The following is a 21,191-nucleotide window of genomic DNA, read 5'->3' on the forward strand; positions in this document are numbered from 1 at the left end:
TGGTCTGATACCTGAATAGAAGTAACGTTGTAATGTGGTATGTTTATGCTGGGAACAAGTCTGACCGTTAACTTTGAATAGCGCCCTCTGTTGTTTCACTTACGCTAAGGAGCGTGTTTTGGCAGCAGGCGAGAGTGTGAGGCTCGATCTTCACAAAAACAATGTTGATGTTAAAACCCTTAATTTCATATTATTGTGATCATTTATGGTGTGTGTCATGCTAATGTCGTACTGCATTGTTGTTTTTCTTCTTCAGTGTTTGTTTTGATTTGTTTGGAGTTTTCTAACATGCTTATTTTAGAAACCATGCCCCCCGGTAAAAGGCTTTCTTTTGATGCAGTGCGGCACCGCACCCTCTTTTGAATCAACCCTCCTCATACCTCTATCTCCAGCCCATAACCCATGAGGGACCAAATTTTCCGGGCGGGGACAGATACCAACAGATCATAGAGCTATCCACACTACTATCGTGGAGGTAGAATTACAGCCGGGGAAATGGCAGCAGAGGGACTGGCGACAAAGTAAAAAATTTGAATAACAAATTAAAGTGAACCCCAAGATGTGAAAACCATGGAGGTATAAATAGAAACTATTTCTACCTCCATGGGAAAACCATGGAAAAACTGCATGATGACTTGGTAGATTTTTTATTTTCGGGCTCAACAAAACAAAATTTACTAGAGCAGAGCTTAAAAGGGGATCTCCTTTAAAAAAACTTGTTTGTAGAACTTTCTTATGGCCGTGATAGAGAGCATGAATTGTTGCACACAAAAAAACAAGTGTTCTCACAATCATGCATGCTTTTATGCTTACATATAGAGGCAAAGGTGTATTTCGGCACCCAAGTACACAAACAGTCCTCCGTCAGCAGTCGCATCCATGTCTAGATGCTGGACTAATACCAGATGCCTTTACTTCCCATGTTCCTATTTAGTTTTTCCTTACAAACTTTTCTTGAACGCGCACCTTCCTCACCTGGTAGGGCGCCCTCTGCATGCTTCAGTCATGCATCAAATGAATGTAAACAACAAACATGAAACAGACACTGCACGCATACGGTGAACCCTGTACGGACGGCCGTTCCATGTGTACTGTTTCCACCGCGCCGCGGCCCGAAGGAAGGGAAGCAGTGTATAGAGGCTTGACGAGTGTGTTTATGGGAGCTATCGGAGGAGTATTTTTATCGGTCTTGAATTCGCGTTTTCTTCAATGTTGTGGACAACCAAAAGCTTAGCTTTTAAGATGTGATTATTCTTCAATTGTCTATTGATGAACTAAATCCAACAAGAAGGATGCCTGGTTTGGTGGCACTGGGAAGGCGATGGTCTTTGGGTAGTGATGATTTGGTCGTGCCTGGAGCCGTACTGTTTACGCTGCACCTTGGCTGGTAAGTAAACCATTTCTACAATTTCAATGAAATGTGTGCTATTGACAGATTAGGCAGCAATGACAGGCTCATATATAATATGATCGTATTCGTAATGTATGTAACGATGCCGGGTGATGAGTGGTAGCATGGATGGAGGAGCTACATTGGCAGCTGATGAGGTTGGACATCTCGTCTGAACAAATGTAACAAAATAACATCAGACACTGGCAGAGGAAGCCAGAGCAGCAACGAAATTTGGCTGACATTTTTTGAAATAAATATTTATTTTGGGGGATCGATGGAGGGGGTTGTGTGGGGTGGGGGGGGGGGGGGCAGCAAGGGGGGCACACAATTTTTGTGCAGGGGCACTTCTTGCACGTTCAAACTGCAGTTTCCATCACTTTCCAGTTGCATTAGCTTGTCAAATTCCTGTTTATTTCAATGATTCAGTGCTCCCTTTTTAATGATAGTTGCAAATCATCATCCTCCACGTCCTCCATCCATCCTCTCCGATCGTCGGGGGGCGGGGGATAGAGGTTTGAGGGTTTCAATTATTGCAACTGTTACCTTTATTGTGTCTTAATAAAGGGAAGGTACACGTTTGGTAATTACTCAAAACAAATATTAACTTAAAAACTTACTTGGTAATGAGCATTGGAGAGATGTTGATAGTATAAAACATTGTGGGAAACGACTCCCTCTGAAGTAACGTAGCTAACTAAAATAATAAAAGACTTCTAGCTAGAAGTCTTTTATTCTTATCTGAAAGCACACAAATTCGTCCAACAAGGGTGTTTTTTCTTTCATCATTTTCTCGCAACTTTGATGACAGATTGAGCCCAAATTTTCACAGGCTTGTTATTTTATGGTTATGATGGGATACACCAAGTGAGAAGACTAGTCTTTGACAATATTGCCAAACGTGTACCTTCCCTTTAAAAAGCAAATTCTTGTTTACCTCCAGGAGGTAAAATCAAAATTTACATTTCCCCTTGTGTAAATTCTATTTGAATAGAATTGAATTGAATTGAATGGTTTATTCGTCAAGTATATAATATAAAACTTCATAATATACTAAAAGTATTTAGCTTTATAAAAAAAGGGGTGGGGTGTCATGTGCCCCCCCCACCTTAACCATGCTACTACTAATACCTCTAGAGAGGATTCCAACCTGCTGCAAACATTCTGGTACATTACACTACAACAATTGGCCAGTACAGTAGTGGAGGTCCGAACAAAATGCATCATTTGCACTTTTTGCTTTTACACCTGGTTTGTTATGAAGAATCTCTGAAGTTCCATTAATATGAAATGGTTGATACAAAAAAAGTTCATTACAGTTATATTCAAACCAATATAGGTCCAAAACATTGGAATTTTTTTCAGAATTCACCTTTCACCTTTTAAATATTTAGTGTAATGAACAATTATTGATTTCACCTCAGAAATGTCATTTAAAGTGATTTTAGGCTTAAATCTGAACTACCTTCCTAATCAAATTCCCCTGCAAAGTGAAGTCCTTACCCTTTCTCAAAAAAAAAGGGTTTGTAAAAATAAATATCTCAAACCCAAAGCTCAAGGAAACGTTAACTGGTGTCTTTAACGGTTTCTTCTAAGTCTGCTGAAGTCCATCTGCCCCACAGCTGAAACAAAACAAAATCAATATAAGACACTATTAATACACGATACAAGAAACCGCACTGATACAGCCCACACACAATCTACCTACAGCATGTGATAGGGACAATTTTTTACAAACTCTTCGCATTTGAAATTGTATCTTCATCAAATTTGACAGATTGAATTAAGCTTGTAGTTCATGTTGCATGATAAAATGTTATCCGAGTTAAGGGAAAGATTCCTCATGGGTGATCTTGTGTCAGTGTTGTTTAAAAGTGAGATGTGTGCAGTATAAAAACAAGACCTTACTTGTGCTTAGACGTTGAGGTATTTAATTAGGGTACAATATATAGAAGGAGTTAAAAGGAGGGATAAGGAAAGTGACAGTAGGTTAGAGGTTCTACACATGACTTAAAATAGTGTATTGGACCGATATGCGTGAATTGCGTGATGATACGCATTTCTTTCAAGAGAGAAAACCATACATAATATGTTTTATGATCCAGATTGCACAAACTTGGGGCTTTCGAAACCAAACACCAAGTTCAAGGAGAAAACATTCTGAAAACCTTTGTTTTTCAATCCAGCTTCGGCCAACAACAATTATTTGGGTCTAAAATGCCTGGCACCATTTTTAAAAAACTTTGGCAGAACTCTGTATGTTAAAACAGAGCCTGATATATATATTTTTTAAACAAATTAAAATTATTTCAACTTAAAATATCAGGGGTGGGTATTTTTAGCATGCCACTTTATATGAGGAGTTCAAGTGGTAAATGATCTGAGCAATGTTGCTCTATTACTGAAGTGATTATAATTAATTAAACTTTATGCTTTACGGAGAACTAAACAATACTGAACTTATATTTGTTCAACATTGTGATTAAATGGTAAAATAAACAATTGATAACAATTGCTGGTAGTCTGGGGACATGCAGTCTGACTCTATTGTTGCAGATGTAGTCATCAGACTTCCTAGATTGCTAAGTTTGTTTATATTGTGAAATTCTAATGATTATTTTGTGCTTCAGGTCCTAAAGTATCAAAGTTCACAGAAAACTGGTGTACTGCACCAGTATTCTTTACATTGTTTTTCTTTTCTTTTTTAATGAATTAGCTTTACTGTTTATAATTATTTATAAAGCACTGTAAAACTTAAATATCACATTGGGTAATGTAATTTTCACACAATACACAATTTGTGTAACTGTATTTAATTCAAATTATAAATACAGGCATGTCTGCAGTGCAGCTCACACCATGACATTTCTACATTGTGTATTGTTTACATTTCTGGGCAGTATCCTATTGTGACAATTAATTATAACCTCTCGCTTGATACTGATGGTTGTACTTGGAGGTATTGAGGAATGGCTTCAAAGTTCCATTCAGGGGACAATTGTATTATACCATTGTACATTCATACCCACCTCCATTAATCCATTCTCTCTATTTGTACCACCACAATGGCACATTTAATAACCACGTGTATTTAAATTACAGTTGTCAACTTGTCAGATGTGTTCTCAATGGGGATGCATTGTTGATCGTTATGAAAACAAATTTGCTGCCATATAGCCCCAGGCAGTTCAATAAGCTGTATCTAAATAGAGCACATCAGTCTTGCTTTTGATCCGGTGTAATCCAAGTAGCTACATGCATGTTTCTGTAAATGTCAGTGGCTGCCAAATCCGAAGATTGCAGGATCGTGTATCTACTATAATACAACATGGTTGCGCTGTAAACGCAGTGTGCAAGGAAGTATTGTAGTTAAAGGCTACTAAATATTATCCGTAGAATTACATAAATGTACAGCATAGTGTACCACATAGCTAAGGACAGAGACGATGAAGCTATCATTTTGTTAATTTGCACAATTAGAGTTGAATTTTGAAATTAAAGTTTTACTTTTAGACACTGGACACTATTGGTAATTTGTCAAAGACTAGTCTTCAGAGTTGGTGTATCTCAACATATGCATAAAATAATAACCTTCGAAAATTTGAGCTCAATCGGTCGTCGAAGTTGGAGATATTAATGAAAGAAAAAACACCTTTGTCGCACCATGGTCACACGAAGTTGTGTGCGGTTAGCTGCCTGATTTCAAGACCTCAAATTCTAAATCTGAGGTCTCAAAATCAAATTCGTGGAAAATTACTTCTTTCTCGAAAACTAAGTCACTTCAGAGGGAGCTGTTTCTCACAATGTTTTAAACTATCAACCTCTCCCCATTACTCGTAATTAAGAAAGGTTTTATGATAATAATTATTTTGAGTAATTACCAATAGTGTCCACTGCCTTTAAATGCAAAACATTCTCTTTGTTGAGTTGCCCATCCTTTAAACCACGTTATATCCGCACTGGAGGGAACCCTGAGCTCATAAACACTGTGTGTTTATTATGCGTCGCACAGTTGCTGTAATTGTAGGCAGAAAAATAGCACTTGATAGTTGAAGCTCAGTGGAGTAACCCTAGGGCTTGCTATTGATGAAATATTCTGCACACTGCGTTTGGTAACTGTACTTGGATGGCATCCTCACAAATGAAATGGATAATATCCAATATAAATTGCCCAACCTTATTTCAACCATGGAATCCAATATGAATTAACATTGTATACAAGGTGTCCATTTTTTCACATTTGTACCCATGCAAGCATGTTACTGTGAGTGTGCATGCAATTCATGGAGGTTCATGTAATTTCCTCCATGCCCCCGAGGTAATTTCCTCCATGCCCCCGGACCTGGTCTTTGCCTTGGTAGCCTTGGGCCTAGTCATTGCCTGAGGCCTCTAGGCCTGGTCATTGCCTTGGTGCCCATGGTTGGCCTCCTGTACATGCCCTTGGTCATTGCCTCCTTGGTACCCCTGGTTATTGCCTACATACTATGCCCCTGGTCATTGCCTTGGTGCCCATGGTTGGCCTTCATGTACATGCCCTTGGTCATTGCCTCCTTGGTACCCCTGGTTATTGCCTACATACTATGCCCCTGGTCATTGCCGTGGTGCCCATGGTTGGCCTCCATGTACATGTACATATGCCCTTGGTCATTGCCTCCTTGGTACCCCTGGTTATTGCCTACATACTATGCCCCTGGTCATTGCCGTGGTGCCCATGGTTGGCCTTCATGTACATGCCCTTGGTCATTGCCTCCTTGGTACCCCTGGTTATTGCCTACATACTATGCCCCTGGTCATTGCCGTGGTGCCCATGGTTGGCCTCCATGTACATGTACATATGCCCTTGGTCATTGCCTCCTTGGTACCCCTGGTTATTGCCTACATACTATGCCCCTGGTCATTGCCGTGGTGCCCATGGTTGGCCTTCATGTACATGCCCTTGGTCATTGCCTCCTTGGTACCCCTGGTTATTGCCTACATACTATGCCCCTGGTCATTGCCGTGGTGCCCATGGTTGGCCTCCATGTACATGTACATGCCCTTGGTCATTGCCTCCTTGGTACTCCTGGTTATTGCCTACATACTATGCCCCTGGTCATTGCCGTGGTGCCCCTGGTCATCGCTTTCAATCTTGTGAACAATTTCCCCTGTTTAGCCTTTTTAGGTAGCATTACAAAATACTTTTTGGGGGGTTGCTAACTCAAAAAACATCACTTGCTCTTCAAAATTGCTGGAAGAAAAAACATTTGTGCACTGATTGCCTCTTTTGCACTGTACAGCCTATCTTGTACATTTCGAAAAAACAGAAATGCAGTCATCTTTTTAGGTTCGAATCCCGGTCGTGACACTTGTGTCCTTGAGCAAGATACTTTACTATAATTGCTTCTCTTCACCCAGGGGAATAAATGGGTACCTGCGAGGGTAGAGTTTGATATTGTGAATGAAAAAGCCTTTGGAGCGATATAAACTGTTGCCCAGGTTGTATACTCCCAAGGGAGCTGAGAAACATTAAAAAGGGATGTTATTGGCCCTATGACCAGGGCACTAATGTAAAGCGCTTAGAGAATTAAGTGTTAGTTATTAGGCGCTAGATAAATCGAAAGTTATTATTATTATTATTAACTAGGCAACAATTTTCTTTCTACTATTGTGTTTCTTCAATTGCTGCATTGTGTACACGGCCTTGGTTCAATGTAAATATAGTGTTTATTTTTCAGAGTGCCCAGTAGACACTGTTTATTTGATGACCACTTTGAAGAAGCAGCTTCATGGCATTTTGATGTAGCACTTGCATCTTTTAATACAGTAAATGATGTGTCTATTGTATGTTATTGTACAATGAAATTAATAATGTTTTTGTTTTTTTGCCAAGCAATTATTAGCTATCCCATAGGTGAATGTAATTTTGTACGAATTGTAAGGTCTGTGGGTCTTCTGGTTTTGTTGAGCTTTACTTGAGTTTTACTTTTATGCATTTTTTGGTCTTTTGTGTGGAACTTGATCTTTAAAGGTACTATACAGCTTTGGTACAATAAAAATATAAAGCTGTTAGCTTACAAAATAGTCGTAGACAGTGTTAAATCAACCGTACATTAAATAACAACCCTGTGAACATTTGGGTGTGTAAGTCATGAGAAAATAGTGAAAAACTATGCGCACACTTTTTTTTCAGCATTTGCTGGTAACAACCAAAATCCGTTGATTGCGTCTTTTTAGGTTCTAGGATACTTTTTTTTTATAGTGACTTCATTTCAGCAGAGATAATTAGTTGACAGAAGAAAAAAAATGGTTTTCGTATGAACTTCATATCAGTAAGCTTTCTTCAGACTAGAATGTTTTGATGTTTTTTGATGACATTGATGTTTTTTAACCAGACCAACCAATCATGTAATACCTTCAACCTTCAGGTATAAGTGTTATGCAACAAACAAAACAAAAAGGTCCACAACACAAAATTCAACAATACCATTACAAGTTATATGGTGGTAATTTAAATAATGATTCAAGATTTGATGACCATTCTTTTTGGTCTAGTGCAGTTTTCTTCTATGTCTGGTACCATCATTGTAGTCAGAAATATGCAATACTTCCAAGAGATTTTGGTACTTGAGTTTTTGGGCAACACACAAATTTGATTCGGTGTCCCATCAGTATAAGAGACCCTGATACTGTAGGTGAGATAGACATTCTACAATTGATCCCTGTGTACCACCAGAGATCCACTCACTAGCAAACAGATCATACAATTTGTGTTCTTGCTTTGATACTTGTAAAACCGCTGAATGATCATGTAAATAATTGTGTTGATATAAGCAGCATCGGCACTATGCAAGCACTATTGGGTCGCATAGAAATAAGCTGCAGAGGGCAACCCACTCTGAAACCCAACCTTTGAAACTAAAGTTTTTGGTGTCTTGAACTGATCGATAGTTTTGATCCATTAAAAAAATGTAAAAATGTACACATACACACATGTAGATACAATAGCCTGTGGAAATTTCATTTCAAAAGGTGGGAGCGTTTTTGAGATACATGTATCTCTGAAAACCTGGAGTGGTTGTGTTGAAAAGGATGAATAGTTTGCAAGTTGCCACACTATCTGAGAAAAGTTTCATGCGGTAAACGTTCCTTAGTCTAGATTGAAATGTTCTTGAATGCCTCTCTCTAAAACCACATTCCCTTGAAGGGAATTTTTTCTCAAACTTTTAACATTATCAAGAGTTGTTCACAGTGCTTCTTACCAAATGAGTTGTTGTGGTCATTAATTTATTGGAGTACATTCAATTACCAAATATACCCTCTCTTTGAGGGCATTTTTTAGGCGGGAGTGGAGGAGAGCTGAAGGGGCCAAAATAGAGCCCAAGATACTCACGCCTGATATTTCATTCTTCTTCGGGCAAGACAGTTTTTTTTTTGTAAAGGTTACCCTCCTCTGTGCAAAGGAAATTAAAATGTGTAATAGTGCATGTCAAAGGGCACAAAGGCAATGACCATGAGGCATGAAGGCAATCAAATATCAGGGCTGGATACTGTGAATAAAATGAAGTGCAATGTACTGTAACTTTATGTAATAGACAGTTTTACATTATAATTGGCCGATGATGCTTTAAAATTCTTCAAATGATGATTTTTGCTATTCTCAACAACACCATGATGTATGATAGTTTATTAAATATCAATTAATTCAATTTCAATTCAAAATTGTTTTGATTTTTCTTATAAAAATATAACACACACAAAAAAGTCATAGACTAATGGCATTTGGTTTACAATAAAATTACATGAAAAATATATGTACAAGTTGTGAGAATTCAATATTAAGAACATACTAAGACAACCTCGCACGTTTGTACTCCTGGTTAAAGGGAAGCAATGATGGCTGGGGACATTCACAAAGTGTTGTTGCACTTGCCCTTTAAAATCAACTCATTAATTGGGAGTCAGTTGTCACTCAGTATTGATTTAGTGTGATTGCTTTTATTTTAAATGCAACATTGCAACAAATGCATACATTGATAAAGGTACTGTCTTGTGTTAATTAGTGTACTTTAACCATTAGTGCCACTCTGTAAGTCTGCGATCGTAGCTTTTAGTCTACCTGATAGCCAATACATTATTGCTTGAAATAGTAACTGTGATCTTAGACTTGAAATTAAGTCTACTCTGTTGTCGGCTCCACACTGATGGGTTAAATAATAATAATAATAATTATAATAATGGAAATTTATATAGCGCCTATCCATGTAAACATGCTCCTGGGCGCTGAACAATTAAAAGAAAACATATTAAAATCCATAATGCAACATGCATTAATTAAGTTGAGTGTGCAAGTCTTTATAATGGTGTTTTTTGAAAACATTTCCATGATCCATAGTAGCTACTTTTAAAGAACAAAGAATAGCATTGAGCACAACACAAAAAACTGCTTTTTAAGCAGAACAAGGTTCCCAGCCAAAATACATATGTACACCATCGGTTACTGGTATCCTGCTCATAAATACTATGAGCAGAAATTTGTTGTGCCTATTCAAATTTGGCCCAGATTTGTATCAGTGTTATCATAGAAGTAAACAATAATTTAATAAAAACAGGGCAAATCAGTAAAATACGGTCAGTAATATAATACAATAGCGTGCCCTACCTTTCCATTTAGGGGTTGAACATGCAGAATTTTTCAGACAATAGTATCTGTATGTGACTGCAAAAAAGTGTGTACAGTACAGGAAAAGGAGAAAAATATGTACATGTAAAAAACTTCATTTTCCAAAGTGAATTGAACTTTTAATCTCAACACTTTGTAAAAACTAAGTAAACAAATAAAGTCTGGAAGTTTCTCGTCAAATTACATTACAAAATATATTTTTTAAACATTGGGATTTCTTTTAATTAAGGGGATACCATGTGTTGGGACGGAGCATTAAAATGTACTGTGCAAGCGTACTTTAAAAAGCCCTCGAGCAAAAGGAGTTAAATGTACCGATGGATGATAGAATAAAATGCAAGTTTAATGAAATGAATGACTCATAAATGAAGTGCCTCGCCAAAGAGTCTACTAATTTTAAATTTCCAACAGCAAATATCCAACCCATCAACTCGGGTTATTTATTTATATTTCCCAGCTTGGTTTCCAAGAGGCTAATTTTCTCGGCCACACTAAGGGGCCGTCTCACATGAATGCCAGTTTCATTCAATTGATGACATAACTGTACATCCTCTCGCAATCCTCGCCACGCATAAAGCGAACACATCCTCGCAATTCTTCCTCATGCATAAAGTGAACAGACCGTTACATACTGCATTTAATTGTGTTCAGTCATCCCCTTTTCGCGTTACAGCATTCAGTTATTTCTAAAAGTATAATTCTGCGGCAGCTGTACAGATGTTGGTATTAATTTACATTCAATTGATTGTTGGGTTGTTGTAAAGAATTGGAGAAATACCTGCCGTTAAATGCACACTGCTCACACCAGTGGAGAGTTGGGTGTATAAGTGCATTATAACAGGCCTGTATGCTTCGTTTTTGAAAGGGCAAGGGCACCAAGGCATTTTCTCCTTGGTAAAGGGCACCCTAGTATGAGGAAACTGTAAATTTCTACTTAGCATTTCAAGGGCACCAATCGCCATCCTTGCCTCCGTGAAGTATGTATCAGGCCTGAATTATAAACAGTGTAGGCCTATGACATGTACATTGTATGTAGTTTGGGATTTACTTGTAAAGAAAGGCTCATTGTTTGACCTTTTTTACTTCGGATTAGCTAATCTGACCTAAATTAACCATAAAGCCCTGAATTATTTGTTCAAAATTCAGACAGACTTCACTTTTATGACCTTTCTTCATGGGTCATTTCTTACCCTTTAGCTGTCTGACTGAGCATGCTGAATGAACAGAGAACAGTGTTTCAACAATAACAAAATTTAGGAAAAACTTTTATTAATCAGTTCAATTTTATTAAAAATGCTAGCGAATACAATTGGTTTGTTTAAATTTATTCATTTGTTTAATTTGTTTGTTTATATATTTTATTTAAACAAAAATTATCTGTTTACTTTATTTGTTGATTTTATTTTATTATTATTTTTTGTTATTAATTAAATAATTAATATATATATGTTAAAACTTATTACGTATTAATTATTTATTTATTTATTATTTATTTATTTATCCTTTTCACATTTTTTTGTTTATAAAATACTTATTTTTGTTAGGGCAGTCTGGAGAAAAGGGTGATGTACATGTTTGGTTAACAGTGTCATTCAAACTGTTCTGTCTAAAATTTTACAGAGACTGACACACTTGTTGCCATGATCTTGACGGGCGGTAAACCTGTACAAACTGTTTCCCCCTGTAGCATGTATCAAGCCAAGGTGCCCTTACACAGACTGAAATTAAAGGCCAGAGATATAAATATAAAATTAGAAGATACCTGTAGAAAACACAAACAAATTCCCACTTCATTAAACATCATTTCTTTCCTGTTACAGTGTTAGTGTGACTCGTCTGCACTTACTCAGTGCCTCAGTATTCAGTCCACATTCCAACCAAGTTGAAGGTTAGTTTAGAGTGTGCGAAGGTTTTTATCTCAAGGCTGAAATAATGTGTCGCTCCAATGCTCGAGGAAAAACAAAAAATATTGAATTATACGTTGTGGCTTCCTCACTTTGTTTGAGGGTTAGGTTGTTTGCTCCATACATGGATAGGCCATTATACTACATGTTCGTACATTACAGTATGCAACACTTGGGTTTTGGAAAATTGTTCCAACTATACCACACGTTGTTTCACCTCCGTTAATTTAATTGAAATCCATGTAAAAAAAAACCTGTAAATGTCAAATGATGTCACATCATCCATTGTGCATGGATTCACATTGAATTGGAACCAATGATGTGAGAGCAATTAGATGATAGTTTTTAAAGATGTACAGTATGCACAATAATTTTTATTTTTTACAGAGCTTGCAAGTGAGTATACAGGGCAACCACACATTGGTGTACAACGGTAAAACCAAAATGAGTACTCATTATTCCGATGCAAATTTCCATTTATAAAATGTACAATACTCTATATTACTGTACTTGTATAAATGTAGGCCTACATGATGACCTTTCCCCAAACTGGGTTGATCCTCAAAAACAAAATGCTCCTTGAAATCACAGAGACAGAAAACCAGCTTTACATGTCTTGGATTGGACATTTTTGTAACATCTCCTTCGAAGGCAGGGTACACTCTTGGTAATTGTCAAGGTCAAGTGTCCTCACTTTGTGTATGCCAATTTGTATTAAAATAACAAAGCTGTGACAATTTGGGTTCAATTCGCCACCGAAGCTGCAAGAAAATAATGAAAAGAAAAAGACACCGTTGTTGCAAAAAATCATTTGCATTCATCAGATGCCTGAAAAAGACTTCATGCTTGAAGCCTTTCTCAAATTCAAATATTTGGGGGTGAAAATTACCCCTTTCTCTAAAACTACACCACTCTAAAGAGAATCATTTCTAACAATGTTTTATACCAACAAATATCCAGTGCATTTTACCAAATAAGTTTTTGTGGTCTGGATTTGGACATCTATCCTAAATGCTCTTATTAGAGCCAAGCGAGAATAGAGAAGACTATGACAAAATTTCAGTTTTAGATGTGGGAGAAAAACCCCAGAAAATGGAAGGTGAGGCAAGACACCACTACACCAACCTGAAATGAGTAGTTACCCAAAATATACCCTGCCTTTAAATACAACGCTGGGTACTTCATGCAGACACTGCTCATCTTGTATGCGGGTCATGTGCAATGGTCGTTCATCCTATTACCAATCAAGTCTGTTCTGTATTCTGTTCATAGTTAATAATTTATCTGGTCACTAGAGAAGAGAGCTCCAGTAATGTGTCTGCTGCTTGGCGATTAGGCCGTACTGCAAATTACAGCAACTACGCGGAGCCGTCGTTGCTCTGTGAAAGGTGTCACTAGTTTTGTTTACTCAGCGAAATAAATTGGTGGGTTTTAGGAAGAACTAGGCCAAGATAAGATAAATGATGATAACAAAATAATTGACCAAACAAAAGTAAAGAAATGTAGCTGGGTACTTTCTGACCAGAGTTATGTTGGGGTGCCCTCATGAAGTAGGTGATGAAAATTGTTTGCTCACTGAGTCAATAGCTTATAAAAATGACATCTTCGCGTTGGGCAATCTTGTGTGTTTTCTATTGTTTTACTTCTAAATTTGCGGCAGGTTGACATAAATTAATTTAAGTCCATGATACAATTTGTTTTCCACGGGACAAAAATTGAATCTACATGTAAAAGTGAAGTTTTTTTTATGGATCTTCAGATGATCTAAGGATTTTTCGGGTTCCCTCATGAAGTGGGTGAAGAAAAACGTTTCCTCACCGAGTCCCTGACCCATTCGCCTTGTTCTCATTGTTTTACCTCGTAAATGGCGGCGGGTTGACATCATGTGCATATAATTTTTTATGTGGAGTAAAAATTAAAATTACATGTAAAAAAGAAAAGTAAGTTATTTGATTATTATTTTTTATGAATTTTCATAGGATATGTTTTTTATTTATTGTTGGGCTTGGCTTGTTAAGTCTCAAATCTGCTTAAAACTGTTTGCCCATTAACAATTTACACTTTATGCAGTTACACGTAATCAGTGCCCTGAATACTGTATTAAGCTACGCCCACTCACCCACTCTTTAACAGCCTCGTCTTTTGTTATCGGTGTGGACAGGGCTTTGTCTGTAGTGTGTGGAGGTTTTCAGTGAGGTCGCTCAACCAGAAGAGGAGTAAGGCCATGATCAAGGGACACTTCTCATTAAAAAACATGAGCTTGTGCAATCTGAGAAATTCATAAATAAACAGGTATACCTCTGGGGGTGGATTGGTAACATGGGTGAATGGTGGAGAAAAAATGTGTCTGAGTGACCACAGGGCTTAGTTTGTACTGTTATGAAAGTGTGTCATGGTAGGGCACAATGAAAAATCTCAGACATAGTTAATTAAAGGGATGAGATTGTTCACACTTTTGGTTGAATTCAGACGTTTTATGTCGGCCTGGTGAAGAAAATCAGACAATATTTTTTCCCACTAATAAAGAAATCCTGCTCATTGGTCTACTTCTCTGGTGCTTTGGATACTGTTTCCAAAAACTCAGTGGAATCTATAACCCCAGGGGTGACCAAATGGTAGAAATGGCATCATTTCAATATACCTTTGAATTTGTATCCAAGTTTCAGACTTTTTTGTTTGTAATGACTCTCACCCCTGTTAATTAAAGGGAAGGTATACGTTTCATAACCACTCCTAAAATTAACAGCAATAAAACTAACTTACTGGTACAATGACTCGATTGATCCCAAGTTTACACTTAAATTTGAATTCCTCGGACTATCAGAACAGTTGCTAGGGCACACGGGGCAAGCTTCTGCATAATTACGTAAAAGACCGCGAACAAGATATTATCGATGTACATGTAGTAGACAGGGATTCAGACGGAACGTGTACAGTCTGCTAAACAGTCTTGAAGGATCTCTCCAACGGCATGATTTCATTTATTTTATAGCTATCCAGGAAATTGGAAGGTATTTTTATTGGAGTGCATTGCGCATGCTGCGGATATTACTTATAAGCACTAGACCAGCATGACTGCAAGCGGTGCTGGCTACCAATCGCCAGTTTTCTATTAAATCAAATTAATAAAATATAGCCTCTGCAGTTTAGGGAATAACAAACTACTTCTTGTCTTTCGATAACAGAGAAGACGCAGACGACTGAAGTGGAAGTTGCAGTTTTAATTTAAAAATTGAAACTGGGTAAAAAGAAAAGAGGAAGCACAAGTAGTCTCGGCTTCCGCACTATGCCGCTAAGAAGTTTTTATGGATTTAAAAAAGGAACTGGGTAAAAAGAAAAAGAGGAAATTTACAAGTAGTATTGCTTCCGCACTATGCAGCTAATAAAATGAACAAATTATTATTTAATTCAGATGGGTTAATTGAGCTTTTTTTCTGGCTGAGCCGTTTTTGACTAAGTAACATGTGTTTTTCAAAAAGAATGACCATGAATCCCCAGTGACACTTGGTCCCATGTGTTGTGTAATGCATGTAAAAGAACCAAGTGCACTTTTCGAAAAGAGAAGGTGTTTTTGGCTGTGGCTGCTTTATGCGCCGTAGCACCTTTTAAAAACCCTTATGAGGTGCTAAATAATTGGGTCCCAAAATTCATCACTCCATTAACCTATCTTTCTGAAAGTTTGTATATCTCAACGCCTTGAGTACCTTGTTTGGTAGATACGTGCGCTATATAAGACTTTGATATTATTATTATCATTATTATATTCAAGGGCCTTTCTGGCAGGGAAGATTTTAGGTTGGTCATTATGAGAAACTGTACATTTTGTTTCAAGCATTGTAATTTCCACACACTTTCAAGATTTAATTTCTGTATCAGCTGTTTAACACTGGTATAAAAGTAGTCTAGGTGGAAAATGAGAAACTTCTTGCACCCTGGAGACTAGTTTAAAACAGTCAAGTGACCAGTCCTTTCAACCAATAAACTCAGATATTTATGAATGAGGTTTTGATTTAAGGTTCAAAATCTGTTTTTGGAGAGAATTAGAGAACAGCAACGACATAAAGAAGAGGCGGTTTTATTTCAAAATTGCAAAAAATAACCATCAATCTGAGAATTGGCTTCAATAGGGCTTTCCTATAGGGCTGTCATATATTACTTAAGAGTGATTGTGTTATAGATTTTAATCACAAAATTTGATTTAGAGAGAATAGTAAATATGAGCAAGGCTTGATTAATAGGAACGTCTTAAAAGGGCTTTTATCCTCATCTTAGGGCACATTGTGATTGATGGGTCTTGGCCCTATGGCTGTCAATGTACATGTTCAAAAGCAATTATGAATTTTTTCACAGTGGCTCTTGAATAATTTGATTGAGCTATACACCGTATAATATGAACCCTGCAGAAAATGTCTTCGTTGCAGTACATGTAAGCTAGGATAAGATGTCTTCAACGCAGTAAGCTACTTATAGATTGGTGGATGTAGGGAGTTGTATAAGCCAAAAGAATATCTGTTTTGTCTTTTGTCTACAGACTACATGTATACCTGCTGAAAAGCAATGAAAGCGAAACCGGCTCTATTGCTTTTAAGTACAAAGGGATGTTGGCTCTTGAAAAAATGCATGTCATACATGTATTTTCAGGGCTTATCCTGAACAAGCTAAAGCCCTGTACATACAGTGTTTAGTAAAAACTGCCCAGTACACACTGGTGGTAGAAATAGTACACACTACTTTGCAACTTGCCCTGTGGGCGACTAAAAACTGTGCACCCAAGGTGGTTTATAATGCACACTATTCCTTCCTTTACAAATACGACAAACTTCTATCTCTTTCACTCTTTCCAAACCATGGCTATTTAATGCCTCCGGTGAAGAAGACACGTTAGGGGCATTTTTATGATGCAGTGTCCTCTCCTGTCCTCTTCTTTCAAAGCTTCAAACAGCTCTTCAAACATCTAGCATCAGCCTCCCATTTTTCTTGTGTGTGTTGGAGTAGGCTGGGGGAGGGGGAGGGGGGGGGGGGGAGGTTTTCGGAACTAGGGGTATGTGGAAGGGGATTCATGAATGCAGAAATGCACACAGCATTACAGCATGCAGGGCTTGAGATTGGAAGAAAATTCCACAATACCTCAGGGCAAGGCATGTTGAGCAAATTTATTACCAAACCGGAAACAGCACCAGAATCAAAATGAGAACAAAATTGTCTACACGGTATTAACATAGCTTATAACGACAAGCGCTAAGAGATTATTTATTTCATTCGGCGAATAGGTACAAGTATACTTCCGTGCTCAACGGGTTATAGCAAGCACTCTTGTTTACAAATTTCCTCTGGCTTGGTTTAATTACCAGAAATATATAATAATAATCATACAGCGCACATGCACAGTGTTTATTTTTCTGTACATCAATGATAAAAGTACAGCGCGTGCACAAACACAGTAAACACATGGTTGAAGGCGCACAGATGCGTTTGTTTGTGGTGTCATGTTTATCATGTCGTGTGTGTGAGATTTATAACCTGTGCTTCCCAACTGGGTCCCAACAGTAGTTTTGTGAGGGGTGTTTTGTTTGTGTGAATCTCGGCCTTCCTACATTTGTATATATCACAGTCACACATAATAGAGTGTGAAGATTTCTTCAGTGCATACCTCCTGTACAATAGAGATGTTTTGGATAGAAACTTACTTTGTTATTATTGCGATTTTTGTTTTCCCTCAAGTGTGATTACAGTTCAAAATGTTTGAGGACAGGCTACACTTGGCCCTTGAACTCCATTCTTTTGAGCATAGGGTGTCAGGGCCGAGCGGATAAGAGCACCGAACTCAAGCTCTGGTGCTTCTGTTCAGCAGAGTGTGGGTTCGAATCCCGGTTGTGACACTTGTGTCCCTGATGAGCAAGAAACTTGACTATAATTGCTTCTCTCCACCCAGGGGTAAATGGGTACCTGTTAGGGCAGAGATGGTTCTTGTGATTTATTTAGCCGAGTAGCGCATATTAATGTTGCACAAGGCTGTATACTCCCCACCAGGGAGCTGAGATGTTTTAAGGAGTGAATTCAGGCCCAGTGACCAGGGGTAATAATGTGAAGCGCTTTGGGACGCCCTCCGGGTGTGAAAAGCGCAATTATTACTATTATTATTATTATTTAGTCTCTGAATATCTGAAATTCAAAGAGTCAGTGAATTTTTTAAAACTTGTTGACCAAGGCTCTGGTTGTGATGTGAATCCTTCTGCCATTTTTGGAGACCATTGGCCAAATCAGGGCCTAATTTTAAGGCATGCTTGCCATGCTAGGCTTCCCAGTGCCCATAGAGAAAGGAATTCTAGTTTGACCATTGGGTGAGGAATTTATCTTTTTTCTACCATAGAGCAAGGACTGTCTTTATGGTTTGACTACAGTTGAGCTTCCCCATGGAATTGTAACCAGGATTAAATTTCTTTTAAACAAATTAAGCAGAAAATGCTGCTCAGCAAATAAATTTCCAAAGCGAAAAAAGAGTGGTGCGCCAGTAACTGTGATATACAATTTACGGCATCTTGGCTAGAAACTAGATCTGCTAAGCATGACTTTATTTTGTGCTTAATAAGTTTGATGAAATTAAGGTTAGGTCTTGATAAAGTTAAGGATGGTGCCTAAGCCAGAGCTCATCAGTGTGATTCTACTTCTCCATTGTTAACATAAATTGTAGGGTAGAGTGTCGCCTGTGCTGCAGCTTTTCTCTTTTTTTCATCTGTAAAATTTCTTTTAGAGTCTTTTTAAAACCTCCACCTTAGTTCTTCTTCCCCCGTGGCTGGCAAGCTGTTTCTGCTAAGCATGACCATTTGTGCTCAATATATCTTAAGAAATTAGGGTCAGGTCTTAGTAATGTAATGGACGACGTCTAAGCCAAAGCCTGTAAGCGTGATACAACGGCCCATTGGTAATAAATTGTTAGAGTAGTTTTTTGTAACCATCAGAAAAAATTGTTCAGAATATTTTGAAATCCTCCTCCCCAGTTCTCCTTCCTCATGGCTGGCCAGCTATTTCTGGGTGCTTTATAAGTTTGATGAAATTAGGGTCAAGTCTTAATAGTGTTAAGGATGGCGCCTAAGCCAACGTAATTTTACTTGCACAGTTGTTAATAAATTGTTGAAGTAGAAAATCGGCCTAGCTGCAGCGTCCCTTTTTTTGTAATCGTCAGCAAAATGTCTGAAGAGTCTTTTGAAATCCTCCTCCTCAGTTCTCCTTCCTCCATGTCTAGTAAACTATTTCTGCTAAGCATGATTTTGTTGTGCTTAATAAGTTTTAATGAAATTAGGTCCAGGTCTTAATAATGTCAAGGATGGCGCCTAAGCCAGTGAGATTTTACTTGCCCATTGTTAGTAAATTGTTAGAGTAGAAAGTCGTCCGGGCTGCAGCTTCCCCCTTTTTTTTGGTTATCATCAGAACAAAATTCTTGAGACTCTTTAGAAATCTTCCTCCTCAGTTGTCCTTCCTCCATAGCTCTCAGCAGGCAAGCACATCTCATCACAAATTTAACCTTGAAAGTCATCTTCTGATTCGAAACTGTAATTTGCATTCTTAGGTCAGAATCGCCTGCGGGGTAAGATTGGAGTGAGCAGTGACCTTTTAGTTGTTGTCTCTTTTCTCCTTATTTCTTGTCGAGGTTCCCATGTCCCTCCCAGTTCGAGGTGAGGAAACTCTGCACAGAAAAGGTGTGAGTCGATTGAATATTTTAACGCTGTGCCCCCTTAAGAATCAATTAAGGGTCGCTGAGTCCCTTGGTGCCTGTGGGAGCGAAATGAGGCATTGAAGGGCGACTGATTCAGGGATTTAATGTATTACTAATACGGGAATGTTATTACACTTGACAATGCTTTATGTCGTCTAGCGTTGAGCATGCTGGGTCTGTATTTGGGTATTGTGGCGCTATGTGTAACTTGCATGCTTCATTGATTAAGGGCATATTTTAATATACAGTAAATACTCATGTTGAATGAATGTAGTAGAGACTGGGCTTAGTGATGATGGATTGTAACTTGTAAAACTTGAACTACAATGCACATGTACATGTAGGCTTACATGTTTGCATACATAGTCTACATGTAGGTTTGCATCGTAATATGTTGTGTCTGCTACAGGAACATTAGATGTGTATTACCTATCCACAAAATTAAACTGACATGCATATAAACATGATGGGGGATCGAGTCGGGTTGGTGTGGTTTCTTTCCCTACCTTTCACACCTGTGGACCCCTGTTCGAATCCCACCTCAAATTTGAGATCACGGATTGGGTTTTCAGTTCCTATCTGATACTTGTGTCTTCCCCATTGGGGTTTTCCACCCACATCTAATTGTAACTGAGCATTTCTTAATCATCTCCTATTTATCCTGTTATTGTTGCTAAAGTTATTGCACTGTTGGATGTGTTATGAAACTTATTTCATTATAAATAAGTACTATTGACGAACAGTGTGTGGTCAAGCAATTACAATTTCTGCGTTAAAAGGAGAGGGTCACGGTTCAGATCCCACCCGAGTAGCCTGCGGAGAGCACTGAGTATGGTGCTTTACACACATCAGTGTAAAGGTTAAAGGCAGTGGACACTATTGTATTGGTAAATGTCAAAGACTAGCCTTCCTAGTTGGTGTATCTCAACAAAAGCATAAAATAACAAACCTGTGAAAATTTGAGCTCAATCGGTCATCAAAGTTGCGAGATAATAATGCAAGAAGAAAACACCCTTCGTGACACGAAGTTGTGTGCGTTTAGATGGTTGATTTCGAGACCTCAAGTTCTAAACTTGAGGTCTCGAAATCAAATTCGTGGAAAATTACTTTTTCTCCAAAACTATGGCACTTCAGAGGGAGCTGTTTCTCACAATGTTTTATACCACCAACCTCTCCCCATTACTTGTCACCAATACAGGTTTTATGCTAATAATTATTTTGAGTAATTACATATAGTGTCCACTGCCTTTAAAATATTATACTACAAACATTGTTGGATACTCCAATGAGCTCATAATTTTTATACCTGACCCTAATTCACTGTACAACGACTACCTTGACCCCCAACTACACTCATTAAACCAACCCAAAACTGGCCTGCTATTTTGTGAGTCAAATTGCATAGTAAAAATACTTTAGCGCTTCTACATGTAACCGCAGTAACCAGCACTGCCTAATTACACAGGGAACTTGACTCCCGAAATGGTGTACGAGCAAGATTTATTGCGTGACGGTGTCATGTGA

The 21,191-nt window shown here is 38.0% G+C and overlaps 1 protein-coding gene across 2 annotated transcripts in view; it reads left to right on the forward strand.

Annotated features, from left to right (window-relative positions):
* Nucleotides 1-1,133: 1,133 nt before the first annotated feature.
* Nucleotides 1,134-21,191, forward strand: part of LOC139939921 (diacylglycerol lipase-alpha-like) — a 50,305-nt gene continuing 30,247 nt past the window's right edge. For both annotated transcript variants that reach the window (XM_071936083.1, XM_071936084.1), the window contains exon 1: nucleotides 1,134-1,387. In XM_071936083.1, coding sequence (XP_071792184.1) covers nucleotides 1,293-1,387 — 95 coding nt within the window. In that variant the 5' untranslated portion in view covers nucleotides 1,134-1,292. The remainder of the gene's footprint in view (nucleotides 1,388-21,191) is intronic.

Source organism: Asterias amurensis, chromosome 7 (genome assembly GCF_032118995.1).
Source record: "Asterias amurensis chromosome 7, ASM3211899v1".
Taxonomy (NCBI): Eukaryota; Metazoa; Echinodermata; class Asteroidea; order Forcipulatida; family Asteriidae; genus Asterias; species Asterias amurensis.